The following is a 26,356-nucleotide window of genomic DNA, read 5'->3' as shown; positions in this document are numbered from 1 at the left end:
GTGTGCCCTGGCCACACTTAAACACACTCCAGCTTGCATTAAATCTACTGGTATTTCAATTTGTTTACTGTTGGGTCACATTTTTATGCTGAAATTGCTTGTTTAACGAAAATCCAAAATTGAGTGTTTTGTATTCAGAAATGACAGAACAGTAATGACCAATTTCCACCGCTGTATTTGTCTGTTTCCAACTTGGCACAGCTTGTTTATGCATTCAAGTTCTGACCCTGAAAGAATCCAAATGAGCCCAATCAAAAACACATCACAGGTGAGTTCAATAGCCTGAAGCCAATGCAGGCCTATTCTGATACAGTCTGTCTGATAATAGCAACCACTGGAGCGCATCCAGCCTGTGCTGTGTATCCAGTGACAGCCGCTGAGCACAGATAAAGATGCGTGTGGTCAAACATGGAGACTTTGATCTAATGCTCCTATCTCTAGGAATAACCAGCCAGCCATTCAAACAGCGACGTGCTGTGCACAGGGAGGAAGAGTGGGAAGATCAATGCTAATCGAGTTCTCTACATGAGCCATTTTTGATTTAATAAAGACCCGCTGATGGGAAGGTTTTTCTTTTTTTTTTCTTTTTTTTTAACGTTGCTGCTGGTGGTAGTGGTGGAGCTGTAGGATACAATAGGGATGCATGTCCTTTTACTGAGTGACACTTGTAGCCTTGATCCCTGGATGGGGAATCGATAAATGAGGGAAAACAGTGGAGGTTGTTAAAAAATCCAATCACAATGTTAAGTGATATTGTAAAACCCACAGACTGTGAGTTTTTTAGAGTAAGCCACATGCATGCACTACCTACCTTTAAAATGCTCTAGTGTCTCACATTTCAGCTACAAGAAATGAAAAACATCATTCTTATGACAGAAAAGCAAATGAGAGAGCTATATTGTTATTGCATTTTTTATTACCTTTAGTCTCTAGACATTTGTTTTTGAAGTCTGCTCTACATGGTTAATTTACTTCTTTCGGTAGAAAAAAAATGACCTTATGGTTAATTCAAATTGAAGGTCATTGTATTAAGCCATGCCAGTGATCTTGCAGTTCTCTGACTGCTGATGGAAGATGATGAAATTAATAAATTTACACTCTGCCTCCACGCGTGTCTGTGTTTGTTTATGAGCATACATGCAAATGTACTTTGCATCAGGCATGTTTAAGTATATATGCATGAATTCATGACTGTGTTTACCCATAAAAAAGATAGACTGTACTGTGACATATTCAGAACTCACCATCAGGTACCATAAAGCTAACGTCTCCTTGTTATTGAAGATAGAGACACGTTGTTGAGGGGAAGGAAATTATAGTGAATGCTGTGAATCATCCCAGCAGTTCATTGCCACTTCACGCTGATTGAAATGCCAAAGGATGACTCTCAAGCCATCAGAAAGCCTCATGTTGAGTGCATGAAAATCCCTAGCTTTCTGAGAGATACTGCCAACACCATCATCATCATCATCATCAGTTACTGATATGACCATTCGTCTATGCTCTTGTTTTAATAAACATAAAGAAAGGGTCCATATATTATGTACATACTTCAGTCAAGCAAAAAACAAACAAGACAGTTGATGTTCCTTCAGCAGATCATGGCAATGTCAATTTTATCAGCCAAAGACATTTTTAATGAAATGTACAATATTTTAATTTTAATGAAAATGCACAGATATTCTCCCATGGTTTTGTTTTATAAAAAATACAAATGTTCTTCTTCCACAGAGACATACATAACAGCAATATTTTACAGGCCTATCTTTAAAAGAATGTCTACTATACTTTATAATCAACTAGCTTTACATGGTGGCAGATATGCAGGAGAGGTTGCCTTTAAGGTTTTAAATACTTTGAAGTAGACTTTTAAATAGACAAAAATGTAAACACTGTAAGCAAAACAGATTTGCAACAAAAACACAGCTATATTATAGGAAATCACTGCAGACAAATGTAGACATTCATGCAAAAGCTATCAAGAGTCTTTGGCTGGTAGACCCAACACACAGCAAATAAGGCATACAAGTCTGATCAGCAGCAATGGAAAAGTGTAAAAAATGTATAACATGTTTTCCAGTAAAGTATCAAGTCATTGGTGTCCATGCTCAATTCAGCCAAGAATCCAGAGCCACAAATTAGAAAAGTTCAAGTAATGGCAAGTAAATATACCATAGTCCATTTTTGACAAAAGAATATGTGGTTAAATAGGAGGTCCTTGTATCACAAATGATGTTGCTGTAGTTGTAGTTGGAAAAGTAATATGATGTCTAAGAGTCATCATCTGTTTTTATGACATGGAAGAGGGTGACATTGAATATTACCTGGTGTCCGTTATTCCAGGCATACAGTGCTCTCTCTCTGGCGTTGTAGTCAAGCATGGAGATATGAAAGTACTGGTTGTGGAAAGGAATGTCTATGTACTCATAAGATGAAGTCTTCGTAGAGTATGCGTAGTAAACCTTTGCTCCCGACAGGTGAGAGTTAGTGATATAGAGTGTCCCGCAGATCATAAATGATTCACCTGCATTCCTTTTGGAGTATTCGGTGTTCCAAGACTTCAGCACCTGGAGGGTGTCGGGATCAATCTGGGAGATGACGACATTTCCAGCATTTTGATTAGTTGCATACACGACCCACATTCCCAGTTCGTCAGCCATGATATCGATGTCGGAGTATCCCCCCCATGTATACGGGTATATGTTGTGGAAGCCGGCAAACTCCAAAGCACGCTGGGCCAGCACACTGCCTGTCTCAAAGCTGTATTTGACAATAATGTTGCTCTGGTACTTATTGTAGTAAAGCGATCCGTTGTAGACAATGTGATTGGTTCCCTCCCATTTGAATGGGAGGCTGTAGGTTCGAGAAACAACTCCTGCCACAAAGTCATCCATTGTCTTGTACTCGCGTACAATCTTGCTGTTGGTATAACTGTCCATATACCAAACCTACATCGGAGAGAATGGAGAGTGAGAAGCCTGATAAACATGTCACCCATTAAAAATAAACATAATCTAACCTCCTTTTTTTTATGACCTTTACACAATTAATCATATGATCCTAGAAAAAAGCAACTGCAGTTTGAAAATGAGAAATCTAGAAACATCTCTACTTCACATTATAATTTGCTAAAATTTAAACCCACTCAAAACCCCCACCAACAGACAGTACCATGTTTAGTTCTACTCTAAAAAGACACAACACAGATATTGTACACAGTGCACAGTCCTTGGAAAGCACTTCCCTGCCTTCATAACTCACCCTGTTGTTTCTGGTTGATGCTAGAGGATCAGTCATCCATGCCCCAAACCGGGTTCCAGATGTCTTTATTGTAACAGGTCCAGTGATTTTCATTAATTTCCCACACGCTGTTAATACAGAAATGCAGCGATAAGATGTGCTGTGGTGGTTTTTGTCTCTAACTAGATTTCTCAAGCCAATTTCATGCCTGTGCCACCAGAGAGTGTGCCCTCTGTGCGTAGCCTAAGATACTAAGATAGCACTGTCAGCGAGCTGCTTTATTTAACTTGAAGCATAATAGTGCAACTGCTGTTTGTAGTTAAAGGCAACTCTGCTTTCAAGCCCATATTGTTTCTTTTAAAGCACTAAAAACCTAAAAATGACCAAGCTTTTGGTATATACAGACTGTATGATCAAAAATGTCTAACTTTATTAGCTGATTATTTGGCACAATAGATTAGATTCGAGCACAATTAGCAAAAGACAGTTTGTAGTGCAAAATGTAGTGCAGCAACATAATATTTTGTATAAGTAACATCTGTCACCTAGTTTCCTCATCTATAGTATTCATAATAATTGAAAATATCATCATGTCATCGTATTAATATGATTACTGGGTGTAAAGAAATGTAAAGAAAAGTATCATGTGGGAAACACTTTATAAATGATCAATTGACTAATGAATAGCCTGACAAGTTCCTTGCAGACAAAGTCTTTCTCTGCCCATTATGAAGCAATTAGGTACAGTATGTTACCTTCAGTGGCCTTCTTTAAAATATGTTTTACATTTACATTTACATTTTTCTGCTTGAAAAGCCAAATGCAGTTATAACACCAGACAGTAAACAACAGCAGAAACTAATTTGATACTTTTCATCACTGGCATGAGATTGAGGTGAAAACACACAGCCAATAAGCACATTTTTCTTTAAGGAAATTTTGGTGTGGGATGTAATGGCAAAAGAAAGAGCTAAAAGTAACCTGCTGCATATACAGTAGGTGCTTTGGAATGAGCATAGAATGCGCTAGTTTATGATCGTATACTTCAAAACACAAGGAAGTCAGGCTATGCATTAACAATTTACAATTCCCCAGTGGTTATTTTTCTCTGAAGTAGAAAATCAATGGTATACATTGAGGAGAAAAAGACTGTTGCTATGACAATGATATGCCATGCAAATACTTTTGTTTTGCCAGCACTATTTATTCACTGGTACCCTTGCCTGTGCTATCTTTAAGACACTGCAGAAACTGCAGAATTTCTCTTACTATCATATGTCTTTTCACTCACAGTAATATAAGAAATGTACTTATTCAAGCATCTAGCTGACTGTAATGTGCACTACTCACTTAGTTTGCCCATACAGCTGCGGAGCCTGCTGTCCAGTCGTAGGACTCGCTGATAGAGCTCATCATAATCATAGGCCCCGAGTTCCTCCTGGATACCTGTCAGCACGGCCGACAGATTCCTGATCTCCTCCTTGAACTGGGAGATGAGTGCAGCATCCATCTTGTACTGTTCCAGCACAGGAATCAATGGCTTCAGCTCGTCCATCTTGTCCTTAAGCTCCTGCAGAAGAGACAGTGACAGCAACAGAAATGGAAAAACAGAGAAAAGTAGAAAAATGTGGACAGGTGTGATGGTCAGGAACAAAACTACAATTTGTTTTACAAAGTTTGACAGAGGAGAACATCAGTAAATGTCAAGTATTCATTATCACAAGAATAAACTGGACAACTGGTATGTGATTTCGAATTATACACATGCTAACATGTTAGCACATGCAGTTTCATGATACAGTAAGTGACTAGTGTTATTCTTCTTGAGAAAACATATTGACTGATAGAGTGTGTGCCGTATGAAGCACCTAATGGAACCATTAACCCACCATGAACTAATGACGTATTCATTCATCCCTCCATTTATTGATATATTCACTCATCAGTTATCAAATCAACTAATAAAGGTGCTTTTTCCCCAAATGCAAGTCTATTCCTGTATTTCAGTTGTACAGTGTTCATGTGATATTAAGATTTGTTGATGGTAAACCTTTATTTCAGCCTTTACATTAAACATGGCTTTGTTTCTGATGTTTCTGCCATGCCAGTGGTTGTTCAATAGTTATTTTTCCAAATCATTCAGTGTCTAGAAACTTGCCACACCAGATATATTTCTACTCCCATAACAACTGTCCAATATAATCCACACAGGGAAACTACAGCAGCAAAAACAGCTTCTGAAACAACCAAAGATGTAAGCGCTTTCTGAATTAGACAACTTCTGAATATTTTGTGGTGTACATGTTCCATATTTCTAAGGATATGTTATAGAGACTCATCAGCTCTCCTGGCTTAAACACACAGTACATAATTTCTGCCGCTAGGGGTCTCTCAATCAAAACAATAACAAAAGAGGGAGTGTGATGACGGTGTGAAGTAGCGTGGGATCATGGGAGTTGTTGTCTTCATTGTTAAACAACCAGCTTCTCCAGGATAGGATTACTTCAGTGTTCATTGTTCAGGATGTTTTTACCGGGAGCCGAATATCTGCAGAGGTCTCCTCCTCTCCAAACAGATCCAGTGATTAAAACAGGTAAAAACACTAAATAAAGCAGTTTCACGTTAAAAATCAGTGTTTCTCTGATGCTGTTCGGTGGACACAGGACGTCCGGTAGGAGCTGCAAGCCAAGCTGCTGTTAACGTTTGCTTAGCTTGTTTCTCTGATAACTTAAGTTACAGACACTCAGCAGATTTTTACCGCGAGCTGAATTATCTGCAGAGGCCTCCTCCTCTCCAAAACAAACATACATGGAGAATATAATGTAATTATTCGGTGGAAAGAGGACGGCTGGGAGGGGCTGCTAGCTGAGCTGCTGCTAATGTTTGCTCAGCTTGTTTCTCTGATAACTTAAGATCGTCCAGTGACTAAAATCCTTCATCCAGTTAAAAGATACAGTTAAAAACAACCAAGATCTAAAAAGTTTATCATAAAAATGCATTATTGCATTATTTTGTATTCGTATACTCTTTGGTAGACACAACTGTGGCAAACAGCCACAATGCCGGCGTTCTATCTTGTTTGTGTATACTCTTTGATAGATGCCATTGTAGCAGATAAACACAATGCCGATGCATGCATCTTGTGCATGTATACTCTTTGGTAGAGGGGTATGACGCCACTGACAGGCGACCAAATGAAACAGACCATTACCTTGATTAAAATTACTGGATTTGAAAATTGTTGGGAACATTTGAGATAATGTAAATACACAACTCCACAAAATATATAACATAGGTCTACTTGTTTTTAGACATTTTAATACAGAATAGTTACATCATATAGCTTTAACAACGTACTCAGGTGTGCCCTATCCAGAGGTTCTCCAAATAAAGGGGAAGTGAACTGTTTGCCAGTTAGATGTGACTGTCAAACTTTTACAAGTTGGCTTAATATTCATAAAACACCCACCTTGGGAATACCACACACACAGTGATGGTACAACACTCAGGAGTTCTGGTGCTAAAAGGATTCAGTGTACTATGAGTGGCTGTGTAAAAGTCAAAGAAGACTGGATCAGGTAGTAGTTTGCTCTGATTTCAGCATTAAGCAAAAGAGGTTTTACAGTTTCTCATCACGTCCTTGAGGAACTACTACTGACACAGTGCTTTGTGAACTATCTTGTGACCTGAGTTATTCTTTAACTTTTCCAAAAATGTACCCTACAGAATAACTAAATGAAATATTGGTCCAAGGTGGGTTCCAAGTTCCTGGGTTTGAATATGTCATTCCCCTCATTTCCCCAGACTTTTCTGTGGCTCTCCTTGAAATGTAATAATGTAAAACTTGCAAAAATGTCAAAATGTAAGTTCTGTAATTTCAGCCTAAATGCCAAAAAAAATGGCTGTACTACACTTGAAAGCAGGGTGTGAACTACAGGGGGGGCAGGGGGAACTTGGCTCCTCTTAGCAAGACATGAACTCCCCTTAAAACATGATTAGTGAAATTTGGGGGGGGTCTCAAAAATATTGACAATATGGATCATTCTAGGTCAAATCAGGCTAGGTAAAAACAATTAAGGAGAATAAATAAAAAACAAATAGAAAAGATAGATTGGACATTTGATTGCACATTTGATTTAACTGAGCTATGATTAAAGGGGGCTGTAGAATACCTGGAAGTTTCTGGCCATGATGGATTTCCTGTCATCCTCAATCTGTCTGAATTTGGTCCTCAGGCCTTTCATCTGGTTTTCCATCTTCATGACATATTGGAAATCCCTCTGAGTTCGCAGGTTCAGCACCTCAATGGACTGGGACATGTTCTGCACCTAGAATGAAACAAGCCATGATAAATAGTCACCTCAAACAGAATCACCATGTACAAATTGTTTTTGTGAAGCATCTAATGAGCTCTATTCATGCTACCTATGCTGTTTACATAAATTATAACCCACAAAAATCTTCCTGTGCATGACAAAGGCACAACTTTAATTTATCATGGGATTATAATTCAAGTGTTGGTGCAGTGCTTGGGATATCTGGATCTATGACTTTTGAGATTAAAGAGGCAGGTTTATGCAAGAGGGTGCTAGTTTGAATCCAAGAAATGGAGCAATTCTAACGGGAGAAGTGAATGGTATAGTATTAACACTGAATAGTGATGTATAGCACAATTTAGCAGTAGTATAATATAGTATGTATGCAATAGTATAGTATAGCATTTTTAGTGTAAAGCATGGGAAAGTGAAGAAACAATGCATTCCCTTCTTTCCTTCCTTCCTTTTACTGCAACTAATTGAAAGGAACTTTGATGGGGACTCCCTGGTGCGACTGCGTGTGTGCCTGAATGTGTAATTGGCTACTATTGAAGAAGAACAAACATGGCAAAGCCTACCAGCAGTGTACCTGTGTTAAATACAGATGATAAAACATCTAGGAGTACTAGGTGTATTACACTCCTAAACAAAACAATAAAGCTTGAAGAGATTTGTTCCTTCATTATTCCCATCTTTTTCAGAAGAGTGTGTGTGTGTGTGTGTGTGTGTGTGTGTGTGTGTGTGTGCATAGAATTAATGCAGCACTGGGGTGGTACTCCCCTTTACATGTGTTTACCTTCTCTAGTAGCTGGCGGAGCTGTCTGCTCTTGGCATCTCTGGAGCACAGGCTCTGTTCTGGTGCCACTACTGTGCAGATACAGCGCCCATCAGCATCCTGGGCTGAGCTGTATACCTGCCAGCCCTCCTTTGGGCCGATAGTCTGCAGGTACAAACACAAGCACACGTGTGGTAAAATTACTGATTTCATATTTATGTGACACTGGTCTTGTTTGGAAGACTGTTAACCTAACTAATTCTGAGGGTAGCAACAATGACATGTGGCTGCAGACACATACGCTTTGAAAAAACCTAGAGTGTTACACTAGTGTTGCACTTAAGCCACAGATATACCACTGAGCGGACATGTACATGGTGGGGACAACACAGACATGTAGTAGCTCTGTTTATACTACTCTCTGGAGTCCACTTTGAGGATATGTTCTTCACATGCGCAGTACATTGGCGTATACAGGAAGACAGTGTTGTGACTGTGTGGACTGGCGTGGGCAAGTCAGCACGATCACAACAAATTGGAGGCACGAGGATGTGTGCACAGAGCCTACACGTACACCTTCTGATGATGGAATTTACATCACATGGACTCTCACATACTCATAGTTGCGGAAGGTGTAATTTCAGCTTTGATGACAAAAGTGAAACACTGATGAGCGGTGCAACTACACACTTTTACTTGTACCAAACAATGAAGAATTTCACCCTTTAATGATAATAATAACTGGCATATAAATTGCATGGTGACAAAGGAGTACCCCAAGGTTCAATGTTGGGTCCATTTTGTTTTAGTGTATATAATAGTAATCTTTCAGTAATGATCTATAGCATATGTGATGCATATTCTAAAATGGGTATTAAAACTATGCAAAATGCCTTTTTGCCTGGTTTCTTTGATGTTTTTAAACTACCATCTTAAACCAAACACTGATAAATCCCCTGTTTTCACTACAGCTAAACACACTAATTAGTTACGTCCCCAGACTAGTACATTAGGCATTACTTTACTGAGATACTGAGATAATCCCCTTATTACAAACATTTGGGCATCTGGATTGTTCTTAAATTCTTCTTCCAAGCACTTCTAAATGAATTTTATAAAAAGCTGAAGATGAAACTTAAGTTATACAGAAAGAAGACTTTTTCAGGAAGAGGGTAGAGCAGTCAAGCCCTCTCTCCAGTCTGGATTATAGACATAATTTATAGGCATGTTGCTGCCACCACTTGAAAACGCCTCGGGGATGACAGCCCCTCAGCGCACAGATTTATAACAGGTGATGGCTGTGTACTTAGCATTGTAAAAGGCAATATCTCTGGTTCTCAGTATTATATCTTGTGGGAAAGGTTGCCTGGTCTTCTGTCTGTGTTAGAAGGGATCAATACTTCTATGTCTCTTTGTTAACAAAGTCCTTATTCATTAATTGTCTTCTTTCAGTGTTGTGAATTGACCAGAGAGGTGGAGGTTATTTTTAATCTCAGGATTATCTCACTAGGTATCAAATTCAAATCACATCATGGATCATATTCATTCATTCATCACTGTAACACACAGCTTTCAATTACCCTGTGTGGAGTGTGTTATTTTTCATAACTGTATGGGTTGGATTTATAATATGCCTGCTTGGCAACAATTAAAATGTAAATTTTGTTTATTCATATTTTAGTGCAATATGGTCTTTAAATTGAAATGTTCTATCAGCACTATCTTTTTTAAACCTTTATTTAGGTTGCCTTCCTACAGTACTACTATGCCACTGTGTCTGAACTGTGGGGTTATCTACAAATAATGCACAATATCTGGCCAGTCAGAGTCCAGTACTCCCCATTGCCATAACAAAATTCACTTAGAAATAAGTGTTTTAGAACTTTGAAAACTGAAGACATGAACTTTGAGAAACTTCAAATACTTTTTCTCAATTATTCATAGGACCTGTGGCCATGCACTCACTAGCAATAGAGAGATTCAGCTGACACTTCAATCAAACAACACAGACAAACAAGCCTGAAGACGCTTTTGTATTCATATAAATATTTATGTACTTTGCCACCAAGGACTCTGCTGATAAACTTTGTCATCCACTATAATCCAAGTTGCATATCAGAAGAAAGGGATGTAAATTTTAAAAGGGGGGGGGTGGGCTGGGGGGTGGGGTATATGAACAGACAGAAGAGATGAGGAGGTGGTTATGTAGGTAAACAGTAGCTAAAACAAAAAAAAGAAAGAAAGAAAAGAGGACAATGCTGACAAAGAACAAGAAAGAGGACTTGACTGTCAATTAGGGAGATAGAGGAAGAGTAGTAGGCATCCAGCAAGACATGCCGCCACAGAGAAGCACAAAGACAGCACGCAAAAGAAGATGAGATGAGGTGAGCGATAAACAAGGAGGGCACCAACGTGTGCTGAAGAGAAAATGAAGGAGATGGAAGAGAAACAAGTAAAAAAGAGGGTTGGACTGTAATTGACTGTAGAGCCCATCTCACTGATACCGACCTATTGTTAAAAAATCATATACTTATGAGACTGATATGATGATTGCTACACATGTCCAGAAATTTGTCTCAGTGAAGGTGAACGCAGTGGCTTGATATGTCATTCTCACACATGTGACCACTACTGATGTCTGAGACATGATGCATAACAGCACAAACAGAAAAGAGTGTAACTAATTCAATACAAACACTGGCTGACATGCTTACAGTATTTGATTAGAAACTATGACTGTATCATACATGGGGAGCAATATGTTTTTCCCTGTGCAGTTTAATACCCTTGTATTTTATTCATGAAACTGTGCTCTTGATGAGGCAAAGACTAATTTTTCAATATATATATATTTTTTATCTCTCACTACGATAGATAGAAGAAAATCAGGCTCCAAGGCTACAATGGTTTCACAGAGCTGCACGCCAAAGTCTAGTAGTCATTAATCATCCTCACAAAACAGCATCCAGCAGCTCAAAGCTCTCCCCAGCCGCCCAGCAGAGTTTTGCTCTCTACACAGGCATCACACACACACACACACACACACACGCATGAATGGTCACATACAGTATGCACTAAACACACAAACATATAAGCAGTTGCCAAGACATATTCATGTGTCCTGTAGTTTTTATTCTTGATCTCAGAGTCTTTCTTTGCCAGGGTTTGACTCATGGTTTTTTGAAGGCTAGAATGCAGCAGTCATCAATATTTTTGAAGTGAAGCCAGCAGACAATATTTTGTGCCAGTACTCAATATGTTTACAGTAATAAGAAGAAAACAGCAGCAAAATGCTGTACATAATCCCCTCATGTCTTATTGTTTTATATGAATAAAAAATACCACTAGCACAATCAGTATTAAGATGCATTAGACTTCTAGTTTCTCAAAATCAGGCTTCAGACATTTGACCAAAACACAGATATGCAGCTGAATGTGTGACTATCCCTTTAGCATCATTACATTACTACATTTACAGTATGTGTTAGCAGCAAACTCAAACATAAAGAAATAAAGATCACTTGTATTAATATTCTGTATAACTTTTAGACAATTTGAAATCATCCCCTAGCTCATAAACTCTTCTTTTCACTAGGAAAATGCTCTCACTCGGCTTCACATTCTCCCGCTTTCAGGTTGGGATTCAATGTTGAATGCCACATATTTTCAAAAGATGGGGTAATTAGCTTCTGCGCGGTACTTTGGTGTGTTTACTGTATTTAGGTTATTGCCTTTTTGGCAGGTTACTCATTACTTTTATGATTCAATCATTCTGTTTCCTGCTCATTACAGGTGGTGTTTACAACAACATGATCACCTGTAAAATATGGTTTAATACAATTCTGTAATACCATAATCCTGCAGTAATATTAAATAAAAAGAATTCATGTTATTATGTCTATCAAGAGTTTCTTTTAAAATAAATAGGATTGTGTACTATAAATCTATTAATAACATGAACAATCTTTTTTAATTTTTAAACTTAAACTTAAAATTGACTGAAGACACATCTTAATCTGCGTTAGTATGTATTTCTTCATTGGTATCTTTTTAAATAGGACTCATTCAACATCGATAGCTTTTTTAGGCTTAGACATTATTCTGTGCTCTATATTGTAGAAACAAAGATATTACTAATAAGAAGAACTTGCACACAGTACAATGCAATAATATCACAAATTATGGCCTACAGAATTACCATAGAACTGCCTCATCATCTCTATTACCATTAGCAATGACAATGTGACATTATAATCTTCAGACAGGTTGGATTTCTCACATTATTGGGATCCATCATATTGTACAAGTGTTCATTTTATTGTGTCCAGCTAAAATCCAACAGGGTTATCCAAAAATGGCACTTTATTATTGAATGATCTAACATAACTTACTGACTCAAAGATTATCAGACATTGCGGTAGCCCCCTAATAATGAATGATCATGACTTTATTACTTTTATCGCTGCACACAAGGTCAGTCTCTCGTCTAGTCCCTATTAATGCCGGACTTTTATGAGGCAACCTAATTAAACTGTGAATTAGCCCTCAAACTTTCCATGCTTCAGTGAAGCCAGGAGTGACATTTACAGTACTGTATATTATGACTGTATCTGTCATCTGGCCCACAAGTAATAATCAGATGACATTAATGGAATGGAAGTATTATTAACATAATCTGTCATGAAATGCAGTTTTATGCATAACAATAGTGCAGTTACCTGCAATAGTTTTGCAGCAAGTCACAAATGTACTGTTTTGTTCATTGTAAGTGCTTGAGGGAGCCTAATATAGCTAAAAGGCTGCTATTTTTATTAGGTGCTTCTTAAAACCTGTATTTATGAAATTGCTTCTCATATGCTTTTATTGGCCAGTCCTATAAAACTGGCCTTGTTGTAGCTTGTGGCTAATAGCTAGCTAAACTTACCTCCAAAAGTGTCTGGAAAACCAATAGGATTGAACAAATAGAGTTTCCAAGTTAAATATGATGCCATTTTACAAGATGACATTGGTAGAGGTGTGTTTTCTTCCATGTGTGTTAGACTTCTGTAAGTGGATCTAAATATGTGTTAAAGATGTTACATTGATATAGCAGGTACTAAATGCATACTACCAGCATAGTTATAGCAATAGTTAAAGATCCCTTATAGACACATACAGAAAGTGTTATAAGTCTGCAGATATTGACAAACTCTGGTTGAAATAATAATATGTGTCTGACATGGTTTCTCCACGAAAAAGTTCAATTACCTTGTTCAAAATTCTTAAAATTACTTCCTCACCTTTTCCCTAATGGAAAAAATCCAGAATCTATCAATATGCAAATATTTTTCATCTCAAAAGTTTAAAGGTAGGTTCACATTCTATTTAAATCTACCTTAAAACAGGACTGACTAAACAGTTACTGCTTACTGTAATCATACTGGCTGTGGAGAGATTCCTCTCTGATGCAGTTCCAATGTAAATGATGGGAGACAAAACCCACATTCTTTGCTCTGTGCAAAAATATGTACTACGCTCCAGAGTTCAGCTCAGGCTAATATGAGGCTTCAGAAGTCAAGAGGGTATCTTACAAACTTACTTTTATTACAAGATTTGCTCTCTCGTGTCCTTGCTGAGATGCAGTGGAAGGATGATAACAAAGGAAATTTTGTACTAAAAACACTTTATCTTTGGAAAATACCTCAGACTGATGTAGCTTCATATTAAGTTCAGCTGAATTTTGGAAGACATTTTTTCCACAGAACAAGGACTGTGGATTTTGTCCTCCATCTCTTATATTGGAGTTGTGGTAGGAAGGGATCTCTTCACAGCCAGTATGTACAGGACGGATGATCATAATGACCAAATACTCTATTTTAAGACAGACTTTAATAAAATGTGAACCTATCCCTCAACTAGTACACAAGTATCCATATCGCACCTGAGTAAGTTGCTTGTTGGACCATGATTAGCTGTAGAGTAGTTATAATGTCACTAATCATGCGTGGACATACACATCTTAAGCTCACAGAGAAGAAAAACACATTTTTGTCTTGTCATTTGTCAAAAATATGATGCTTTATGTCCTGTTGTTTGTTGAATTCCATCGGAAATTGCTCCGCACAATGGTTGTCTCTCTTATTTTCATCTGGACAACTTTGTTTGCGCACAGCTGGCATGCTGTACAAGGGAAGATTGACTTCTCTAATCATGGATCTCTCAGTAAAAACATGTAAAGTCAACAGCGCACCTACAAAGCGTAAACAATGATGGTAATGAATTCCTCCCTGTGGAAAGATATGATTCATGCTCTTCACAGGAGACAGGTATCCTGCCAATTACACACCTAATTGATTCTCTTTTTTGTTTGTTATTCTGTCATCAGCATGTATTACCTTGGCTACTACTTACCATTAACTTTGTCCTCATCAACCTTTTTTGTGTGATTGAGGGAAAGACATAGTGGGTTGATAATGGAGAGAAAATGATTAAGTTAATATGGTTAAGATGCGTTAGTGAATGATGTCAGGGAGAGCTAGCCGCTGTCATCAGATCCGAATCACTTCCTTTGCCTTCATCCATGGCTGTGAGCAATTTATGATTTCGGTTCTGCAAACAGTGTTGAAAGCAGAGGAATGTTATAGGTTGTGTTGCTTCATGCTTTACTTTTTTACGGATATCATTCAGTGGAGCTGTTTTACTCCAATAAAAATACCCTTGTTTGGTCTTGATCTCCTCTCCCTGCCTGAGGATAGTCTTGTAGTATACACTTAAGAATATTTTCTACACTAAGTTGCACAACATTTCTGTACAATCACAACACATAGAATTTGATATAAGATATTTTGCTGCACTTTCCCCCCCTGCATGCAGAAGTCTTCTGACTCTAGTAAAGGAATGATTCTGTTTAGTGTTAAGTGAATCTGTTTTGGCCACTGCCAAGACTCACAGCAAGTCCATATACTGTAGCTGACTGCCTGCACCGTAAACTAATCTCCACCCCGCTGTGTAGAGCCTTGGTCTCTTGATCTAATTTCTTTTGCCAGTCTCATGATGGCTGATTCCATTTGCTACCCTGCAGCAGCATGAGTCTGGCAACGTTAGGAATTCCCCAGAGGGATACCACAGGTGAGATGCTCCTGATAAAAAATTAAAAGATTGTCAGTGGCAGTGGAAGAAATCAATCTGTTATAAAGGAAAGAGCCTAGACACAGTAAATAGTGGGAGAAGTAACCAACTCCCTCAACAGCATCAGCTGGAGCTGCAGAGAGGCAACAAATGGACACACATTGTCTAATTTTATGTAGCCACCATCACTGTTTTGTCATTTGTCAAGATATAGAACTGAGATATGAAGTTTAGTCTCAGCTAGCAACGTCTCAAGTGGCACCTTTGCCAGAGAATGGAGATACTGTATAAAGTGACAGAATGGTAATAAAATTAAAAATTATATTTCTCAGGAGTCACACGTGCCATTACAACTTTATTCTTTGCCACTAATTCTTGTTTTTATTATTATTATTATTATAATAATGATAATAATAATAATATAATTTATTGTTTATTGAGACATTATTTAAGTTCATTGACAATATTCATTGACATACTAGGTTCAAAGTCCCAATTTAATCATGTCTTAAGTGTTAATGTGCAATAGTGATAACTTCAAGTGATCACTTCATAGTGATCAAAAATATTGCATAACTGCGATTCACAAAGGAAAGAAGTAAATAAATAAAAAGAAAAAAATATACAATTATTAATGTGTAATCAATACAGTGAGGCCAGACAGCATCTATGAATCAGAAAAGACTGGTGAGATATGCTATGGGGAATTACATATATAGTACATATCTATGCACATGCAGTGTGAAGTGTAGACAGCATCACATGAACACACATCCACCCATCTACAAATATCTGTATTCATGAATCCATTTCCTCCATGTTTTCACTTTATACAGCGTATCCATTCATCCCATCTTACTATATTACCTTGGATTTTATAAGTCATTTTCTCTGCATTTTTAATCGGCTAAACTAATTATTTCCATTTATCTATGCTTGGGCTTCCCTTCTTCATCCAGTTTTTTTTGTTTTCTGAGTCAATATTTGTCCTTTTGGTCCATTATTTCAGGATGTATCACACCTAATAAGACAAACAAAACAAAATTTGGACCCATAGAAAATTTCATAATACATCCTATTTCAGTGTTCACACCAATCCAGTATGAATTTAACATTTCACATGACCAAAATATGCATGTGAAGTTTGCATAGGTTTCTCCACATTCCCTCACAACACAAGTCATATTTGAAATATTTATTTAGGGTGATGAAATACTGCATCTGCATCTTTGCCACTAATTCTCAAGAATATCTGTGTTACACTGCAGAAAAACTGAATTGAAATGAAGTCTTTTTACTGATTTGCTGTTTTGCTTCCCGTAGATTCTGCTTTGTTTAGCTCTTTAAAGCGATTATCAGATAAGATAAAAACATGTGTTAGTCCCATGTCTACATTGATTTGTGCCCACGTTTATATTGGCATTGTATCATATGATATTGTATAAATTTAGAAACAAATCCAGGTGCCAGTGATGCCAACAAAGCTGAATCTCATATCACAGTAGTGCTGCCGTCCTGCCTGCCACTAGACAGAGACCTAAACAGATGCTATCTATCCAGTCATCTATCAACCTGTCCAAACAAAAAGCCACCAGGGTATTGGAGGCAAGTGAAGTGGAATGCGCATGTCAGTACTGTAACTGATGATCATACTGCTTAAATGAGTTAACATTTTAGCTCTAATGGCAGGGGAAGATGAACTTGCATGTGCAGCCAGCTCTGTAACCAGACTGATGCAGACATCTAAGACAGCAGTGACAAATGGTAACACCCCTGAAGACAGCAGCAACAGCAATCCTGGCAACAATGATCGTGAGACCAAAAAGGTTCCAGTAAGATACTGACACAGAGATGCTGCATATACTACGGAGGCAAAAGAGGGTGGGGGAAAAAAAAAGACACAGCAAAAGAGAAAGCCATCTTTTCTCTCAGATGTGACTGTGATGAAAGGCGTGTAAGAGAGATTAATTTCCTAGAGGCGTGCCACCTTTTTGCCTTTTCTGACCCCAGCAAAGAGAAGATTGAATAGATAATTCTGCAGGAGATCGGCACATTCTGCCCTAGACAGTCTCTGAATGAGCTGCGGCATTATCTGGTTCACACCCTCGTGCTTCTTCTCTAGGGCGTACTTCAATGAGTCCTCTGACTGGGCAGGACGACATGTCAGTCACGAGTACCATGGAGGATGATAATGAAACAGTCATCAAACATTATCAGTGAAGTAAAGCCACTGGACAGCTTCAGGCCACACTGAATAGCACATGCATACACAAGCAGAATACTAAGCAGCTGTGACAGTGTGCCAATGTGAAGTTATTTTTCAGTATGCTGAATAAGTCGAAGTTGAAATAAAGAAAGTTAAGATGGGCATCTTTGTACTTCCTTGTCAGTAGATATGTGTCTACACTGCACACACACCACAATATTATTCGAATAAACAGTTAAAAACAATGTAAAATCAATCAATCAATCAAGACTGATGTATTTCATAGAATGCACCCTCTTCTTAAGCATTACTTTCATGGGATAAGTTTTTCACTAGGAGACCCTGTAATAGGAAGTTCTACTTATTATGTTGATATTTCTGATGAAGCAATCTGCCGGGATAAGAACTTTTCTTTAACTGATGCCCACATCAAATCTGTGTCATCAACATGCACATGTCCTCTTCTCAGGTTAAGTGTTTGTAAAGTAAGATCATGCTCATTAGTATTGCATTAGAGACTCTCAACAGTTGGAAAAGGACATTCCTGCCATATTAATTTCACAGAATCTGCAGACATGGCCATATTTTACAAAATGCTGCAACAAATGCAGTTCACCTGATTATTTCTTGCTCTTTTAGCAACCACTGCATGTTCTCCTTCAAATTTATGTTCCACAGATGTGTAAGTATGCAGGGACATTGAACCTGCAGCAAAGACTCTTCACTTCAGCTTCAATTCTGATGTTAAAGCAGGAAAATAAGATTATGCATAACTTAAGGATGTATCTGTCCACTCTGGTTTAGTATCAGCAGGGCAACAAGCAATCATTTCAATTACAGGATGCACTTGGGGAAAAAACAATCAGAATACTGCTTTGAACTCTGAGATACCATCACATTAGTATGGTCAGTGCATTCCAGGAGAGTCTTTGATGTAATATTACAATTTATTGCTTTCCTTAAACTTAACTTGTATACTTTTACTTTGGTTAGTGATTTTCTGTTTCTTAGAATGCATTTCAGCATCTTCCAGAGTATGTGCCTGAACTTTGCTTATAACAAAGTGTGTATACTAATAAAAGTAAGATATATGGGCATGTACTGAAAATATTAAGTAGTTAGCTAGCTAAGTAGTTTATGGACTGGTTTTCTGTTACTGTTCTCTAAAGGCTGGAGAAATTGGTCATATTTCCTCTTGTACATCTAAATTATTACACGTGTGCAAAATTATGAGTTTGCTTGTTGTTTTGTATAGTTTTGTATATTGTATAGTAGCTGCACTGGAAATCTACAATTGACCATTCTCCACATGTCCACAAGCGGTGTGCATTAGACTCGACATTTAAAGAGTTTTTTTCTAGCCTTTCCAAATTTGGGAAGCTGCAATCGTTAACATGTCTGGCTAACTAGCTTACTAAGCCAAGATGCACATTAATTTATTACATTAGAGTTGCAACAGTTAGACGATTAAGAAAACTATTTTGATAATCAATTAGTAATTTTAATTATTTTTTTAAGGAAAAATGTCAAAAATTTGATTCAGCTTCTCAAATGTGATGATTTCATGCTTTTCTTTGTCATACATGATAGTAAAATGAATATCTTTGGGTTTGTCTGTGGGTCCAACAAAACAAGACATCTGAAGACGGGTACAGGGTATGTAAAAAAAAAAAAAAAAAGAAAAAAAAAAAGCTGTGTATAGCACACAAACTGTGTAGTTTTTCCCCACTGTGTGGAAGCCAGTTCTGGATACAATCAGAGTTTAGGGTAACGATAGCAGCTTTTCCTGCTATACTGGATTTGGAGAATTTAAGACTCCAGCAGCCAATGTTACCCAAGATAGTGTCACGTTTGCTAAAGACAACTCTTGTATTGTTAAAATTGAATTAAGCTAAGCATGAACATGGAGATTCAACGTCAGTCTTTTAGCATGTTATTATATAGCTGTCAAGCACATATTTAAGATCCACTTTACAAGATTTCTGTTTTAAAATGAGCAGGAAACATTCAAAAGTCAGATGGTGTCTGCGCTTTTAACCAGCTATAGGCTTAAATAGCAAGCTAAATACAGCTGATAAAATCTACAAGGCAAGGTTGTCATCTCAGAGAGCAAAATTGACAGGTTTCAGCTATACATGAAAAGCCTGTTTTTGTCTACCTCTGCTGGAAATCAATGGATGGTCCATTGAATGACAAAAACATAAAAACAGAAAGTTTGACAGGAAAAGCAACAGCAACTAAGGACAGTGGGATTTAATGAACCATCAACTGGCCAGTTCTACATGGCCAAAACTGAAAATACACCTAAATAAAAACCAAAATAGACATTCCCAGTGGCTCTTTGTGTTTATGGTAAACTTTTTCTTAAACTCAATTTAAGTTTTGAGTAACTCAAAACTCAAACTAAACTCTGTTCTACTGCTTCAACATCAGTCCAAATCTGCCTCTCTGTTTAAAGCTACTTAATAAGTTATATTACATTTTATCTTCGCTAGTAAGAAATTAACAACCATAGCCCATAATCATTTCTCTGGTTGACTGAGTACATTATAAATTTATTGAGACCACAACTGTGTTCCGTTCTTCTCAAGTCCAGCCTTTCAGCTCTCATCCAGTGATATGGAGACCGCTTGGGCTGTAATTATAGTAATCATAAGGGGAACAGAGGGAGAGGGCCGTAACTATGCCCCTGGTAGTTTCAACATCATGTCTCAACTCCTGTAATTATGCTTAGACTATTATTAACTGAGCTGCATTCACCCGGGGGAGTGAAAAAGAGCTCAAAACAAGGGAAAGTCACTTTAAAGAGTCATAATCATCACATATAAAAAGACAGCAAAGTTAAGCATTCCTTAATTACACATTATTAATATTAAACATGGCATCTGATGATGTATCTCTTTGTGGGATGAATTGTATGGACTAGAAGACAGAAAAGGGCAAAGCAGAACAATGAAAGAACAGAAAATTGTTTAGTGTTAACTGGTGGTTATCTCAGTCACTGTCAGTACTTAGACATCATATTACCAATCAACAGGTTTCTCTTGGTTTCACTTGCCTGACAAACCTCAAGCTCAACTGCATTTTTCACCAGAGTATGCCTGCCCGACATGCCTAGGCTAACAATAGACACGTCCTAAACCACACATTCAAAGAAAGTGACAGAAAACTCATTACAGCCGCACACAGGCTCAAACAGTCTAACATCTCTCTAAGTCCAAGCAGAAATCACTATATATTTACCCTGCTGCTGGTAGAAACGATTCACATCCATCATCAGTGGACTTTCTTTATATCCAGTCCATAAGCTCTGACAACCCCCTCCCTGCTTCACACATGAAACATGCAGCGTCACAACTAATGGCCAGTACTGGCAGTCTTGTGGCTTTGTGTTTGCTTTGTTTGTGTTGACACATAGTTAGAAGGTGTCATCTTTAATTTGGCCTGTGGTGGGAATGGCGATGTGAAATATGAAACCTCCAGCATTGGTTTTTTTTTTTTTTTTCATTGCTAAATGGTTGTGTGCATGTGTAGGTGTCTGCCCACAGAAGCTCTCATCTTTTAATATGGCATCTGCGCCAGACAAATTTCCCTACCAAGCCTGAGCGTATCAGTCACATAAATGCTAATGCGAGCTGAAAAAGGATTTAAAATAAGCAAGACAAGCCTGGCAGGAGACCCCTTCAGCTCTGCAATACAAGATAACTTCAAAGAATACCTTTCTACACCGTGTTTCATATGGTTAATGATCAACAAGGTGTCAAATCAATTGGAGGATGTAACATTTTCTCCGCAGGATTTTCCCCAACCTTTGCAACAGTGATCACATACTGTATGAGTTCATATTGTTCAAGAGTGATCAAAGTCTGATTGTACAGCCTGAAGCATTTCAACAAAAGCCGAGGTTGAAAACTTGTCAAAATTGGCATTTACATTACAAGTGGGTTAGAGTTTGTACGTGAGTGTGAGTGCATGTGGGTGTGTGTATGCTTGCCTGCCACCTACTCACAGTGGCTCACACAGAAGGCAAGTGCCTACACAAATGTTCCATCCCACCGGTGTTGTAACTAAATCCCAAGAGAGAGACTCCTCATGAACATTCACATTTTTCACAGTTACTTTAGTTTTGTTCAGAGCAGCCATGCACATCATTTGTTTATCCACCAGGGTGCAAACACATGAAGCAGAATTAAGGTCTATAATGTACTCGAAGAAAAAGCACAAGATTCTGCATCTCTTTACTGTCACTGACCAGATTAGTATGTATCCCAGAGAGCAATACTGCACTGTGTATTCACATAACATAGCACTATTTGGCACAAAAAATAAATAAATAAAATAACTGATTATTGGAAAGATAACTCATATAAAATCAGTGTGATTCAACCTAAAATCTCAAGATTGATTTTTAGACAAAATTACAGCCATCAATTGTGACGACTGTCTATTGAATTTTAAGTGGGCAATAGAATTCTGGCAGCAGTCTGACGTCAGACTCCTGAAGTCTATTAAGTCTGTCTTTCTCCTCCAATCGATATGTCCTCCAGGTGCAGAATATAATGTGTAATCATAAAACACAAATTCCACTCATCATTTTGATCATGATGAGAGTAACACAGTGCTGTTAGCAGCCACTGTGTAATTACCCGGCTGGCACAGACCATAAGGGAAAACTACACTATGCAAATATTTCATTTTCTCACAAAGGCTCTTTAGGGATCTGTTGTGTACACTGCAGAGGTAATATCTGCCAAAGTGGATCATACCATGCCACGACAAAGGAAAATCCATGCCATTAGCTAGCTGGAGCCAGTTCATCCAGGATTAATTATTTTAAAGTTGCTAACCTGAATCTGTCGGGAGAAAAACAAAAGGCAGCACATAAACTTAAATGCCTTGAGGTAAAGGCTGCCACCCTTTGCTAAAATTAACACATCTGTGAACAAAGCCTTGCGTACAATGTCTGACAACCAGTGAGTGACAGCTTAATAATTTCCAGCTTAGTGTAATACCGTAAAAGGTTTGCCTTTTCGGATCGCTTTTAAACAGTGAAGCAGAAAGGCCTTTGCGGCAATGTTAGCAATTTGCATGCAGCTCTTGCTCCGGTGTTATCTCATATTCCTCAATGGCAGAGGAGTATTCATTGATTTAATCACAAACAGATGAAAGATAGGAAAGATAGAAACTGAACTGAATGATTGTTATCAGAGTAACATGGCAGAACCACATTTGTAAAATATAAAGAGGATGACAGCACACACACACACACACACACACACATATACACAAATTCAAAGACCTGTAGACCAGGGATGCATAGGGCGGCAAAGATTATTTTTACTGTTGGGTAATTATCAATTTCTTTTTCAGTGTAAAGTGAACTCTTCACATTTATTTAGTGTATTACCACCTGTCAAAAACTGAACAAAACAACAACAAATGCAAATTAAATAACAGAAAACAGAAAAGGCAGTAAGTCCCCAACTTTGAGGAGGTGTGAGTAGAAGACATTTGGTTTTCCTACTTAATAAATTACACAAAGATCAACTGATGGCCAATCAATTAGTCAATTATCTGTTGACTAATTGATTAATTTGTTTGGGCATGAGGATGGAAAAAGGATCTCAACCCTGTTAATAAAGCAAAGGTTTAGAAAGCTGCATATGGATGGATGTTGTTTCTTTTTTCTGTGTCTTGCTGCATAGCCAGAGAGGAGAGCTGCGTAGTGAAGTTTCAGCACCACAGAGTGGACAGCTCCACACCCTCAACACCAGAAGACCCCGAGCCCTCAACAACATCCATTCATCATAAAGGACTTCCAACGGAGTTGTCACCTTTAGCCATGCTTATTCCATCTTTCCCTCAGTACACAACTAAAATCACTGCCTATGATATTCAATTTCCCTCAGATTTGCTTAAATTAAGTTAAAAAAAAAAAAAAAAAACCAAACAAACCAAAACAAAACAAATTCTCAGATCACTGAAGGGGAGTGAAGAAGTTATGTTACAGTGACATGTTCCTGCTGTCATCGGGCACATATGGAAGCATCCTTGGATCTTAAGCGCCAACATCTATTAGACAAAAAACAATCAATAGCCTATGCTGAAATCCCTGTGTCGCCTAAAGTGCTTGCTCTCACAATTGCATTATAACCCATTTAGCTTACAACCTAAAGAGGATCTACAAGTGACCGAGATGGGCGAATAATAAAAGGTGATTAGTCACAAAGGAAATTACTTTGTTTTAGCAAAAACCCATTTATGCAACAGATAATTAGAATGCTGTTAAAGGAAAGTGAGATGCTGGTTTGCTGCTTACTGCGGGACTTTCCGTTTATTCATAGGATGATGGTATGCAAAACTGCATATAGAAAATGTGACAATTTAATGTTGAATATAGGAAAAACCCATCCAGATAAAACAAAATTCGTTATACACAATCTACTAACTAGCCTATGATGGGAATTGATTCTCGCTTCGTCGTTGTGGAGGACTGCAAGCATTCTGATTATTCAAAGTTTAAATTCACTGTAGTGGTGACACATGCAATGAATGCGCACCGAAGTGTAGCTTTCTTTGGATTTTTTTAATGTCCTCAAATCTTGTCTAACCAGGTTTATATCTCTGCTTTTATGCAAGGCAACATTAAATTGTGCGACTTCTGAATGAAGTTTGGCAAGACAGCTTCCATAAAAGAGAGCTGCACGTATCGGGGCGAGAAACTACCGGCTGCATGTCCCCAGACCCGAGTTTAATTTAACAGTGAGCTATAATCACAGCAACATGAAGCATCTAATACAAAACAAGACTCTTAAAGCGTGTAGAAGATAATAAGCGGAATGAAACTCACCATAGATGGATATAATCCGAAGATGATGAGGGAAAGAACGGGGTACAGGACGCTCAACAGGACCCGCATGCTGACGGGCTCCGGGCTGCCACTTTTCTCCAAGGTGCAGTCCTTTAACATATAGCTGCTCCTCCTGTTTTCACCTTTTACTGCTGTCAAACGGCAGAGAGAGCGCTCCGGCGGCGGCACAACGACCACACGCTCACCGGCATCACACCCAGCGCTTCTCGGTGCTCCGACTGAAGGCAGTGCCGAGGAAAAAAGTTTTGAGCGAGGTGAAAATATTCAAATATTTCAGTTCCAGCAGACTGCAGGGGAGGCGCACCAAGGATGTGACATCACTTGATGGGTTACAATGGTTATCTATCTATCTATCTATCTATCTATCTATCTATCTATCTATCGTTAATGCAGTGATACTGAATGTATCAGGTTATTAGGTTTTTAATGACCTTCGAGTCACCTTCGGATTTTGTCCATTTTAATCATAAAGGTAAAAAAAGGGAAGAAAAAAGCTTATAATAACCATTTCCTCATATTTCAAGGTCATCAGATGGGTAAAAAAAGCAGATGTGAAACAGGTTTAACAACAAGAGAAACCCATCACCAGTATAAGAATAAGGTTCTATTTCTTCAGGGAGGAGAGGGAAGCAATCGAGGGCGCCTTGTTCTTTATGACTCCCATTCAGAGCCTGAGCTGGGAGGTTTTTATTTACAAGGTCGACGGGTGGGTTCTGCACAAATCTGTGGCTACCTTCATATAGTTTCATGAATATCTCATACCTGAGATATTCATGGAACTATTCATCAGTGGAGCAGCAGTGGGGGAGATGACATGCCGGTGCAGGCTAGTGTGACGATACTGTCTCTGGAAAAGCAGCAGTACAATGACATGAGAGGCAGCTGAGCTCAGTTGAAGTCTTGATAACCTGGCCATCGGTTTTGTGACACTTTACTCTGGGAGGGTGTATCGCCTGGTGTCCTTAAGAAGAATCTCCCCTCTGATGCCATCTATATCCTCCTCGCTTTTTCTGTGTGTGCATTTTCCCCTCAGTTTGTTTGTATTTGCTTTCATGGCCTCTTGACCCTTGATAGCCTTTCTCTTTTACTGATAGCTGTCTCATTCCTTTATGTCTTTGTAGACTTGCTTAACCAGACAAGACAACAAGCTGTCAACGGTAAGAAGATTCAGTCTGAAAGCTTGTATCGTCTGTTTTCAAGGCTCTGAATCTGCTGTGTGTTTTCATTACAGCAGCTGTGCATTTCTCACTCTCTGTTAGCCTATGGGTCTGTGTTCTTATATTCAGTGACGCATTCTTCAAAAGGCAAAGCATTCTCAGTTAAAGGTCAGAATAGCTTTGTTTTTTTTTTTCTTGCTGTTAATGTTGACTCTTTGCTTGAGATCAAGGAACCACTTGAAATTCAACAGTAAGTAATAGGCAAATGTATAATTTCTCTATTGGTGACTGAGATCATCCAAGTTCTCAGGTCTCTCTTGCAAAAGACATCTTGATCCCAATTAGATTTATTGTATAAATAAAACTGAATTAACTGAGTGTCCTTGCTGGCTTGGAAATAATTTGAACACAACACTACATGTTGAACTTTTTAGCAAACAGTTGCTTCTTTGCACACCAGCAGTTACGAAGCAAATTATCATTCATTTGGAGTTGTGTTTCTGTCCACCTGGTGAATGTAAGTCCAATATTCACTCTCTTTTAGCTCTGTTTTTGATCTTTACCAACTCCTGAGGGAAATATTTGGCTCTTTAGATAATAAATGCTCCATTATGTTCAGCAGACAGTTGCTAACTATGTCTGTTGGCTGTTTGGTGCTGAGCAGCAGGTTTTTAGAGCATTTCC

The 26,356-nt window shown here is 38.2% G+C and overlaps 1 protein-coding gene across 1 annotated transcript; it reads right to left on the bottom strand.

Annotated features, from left to right (window-relative positions):
• Nucleotides 1-1,178: 1,178 nt before the first annotated feature.
• On the bottom strand, nucleotides 1,179-24,751 carry olfm3a (olfactomedin 3a). Its single transcript, XM_044340482.1, has 6 exons — nucleotides 24,495-24,751; nucleotides 8,353-8,496; nucleotides 7,413-7,568; nucleotides 4,591-4,810; nucleotides 3,262-3,368; nucleotides 1,179-2,948 (listed from the first exon to the last, which is right to left on the bottom strand). Exons 1-6 carry the CDS (start codon nucleotides 24,612-24,614, stop codon nucleotides 2,271-2,273), a joined length of 1,425 nt encoding a protein of 474 aa, XP_044196417.1. The 5' UTR covers nucleotides 24,615-24,751; the 3' UTR covers nucleotides 1,179-2,270.
• Between the last annotated feature and the right edge of the window lie 1,605 nt (nucleotides 24,752-26,356).

Source organism: Thunnus albacares, chromosome 21, assembly GCF_914725855.1.
Source record: "Thunnus albacares chromosome 21, fThuAlb1.1, whole genome shotgun sequence".
Classification (NCBI taxonomy): Eukaryota; Metazoa; Chordata; class Actinopteri; order Scombriformes; family Scombridae; genus Thunnus; species Thunnus albacares.
Note: the sequence above shows the minus strand (reverse complement) of the source record. Positions and strands in the feature narration are given on the sequence as shown.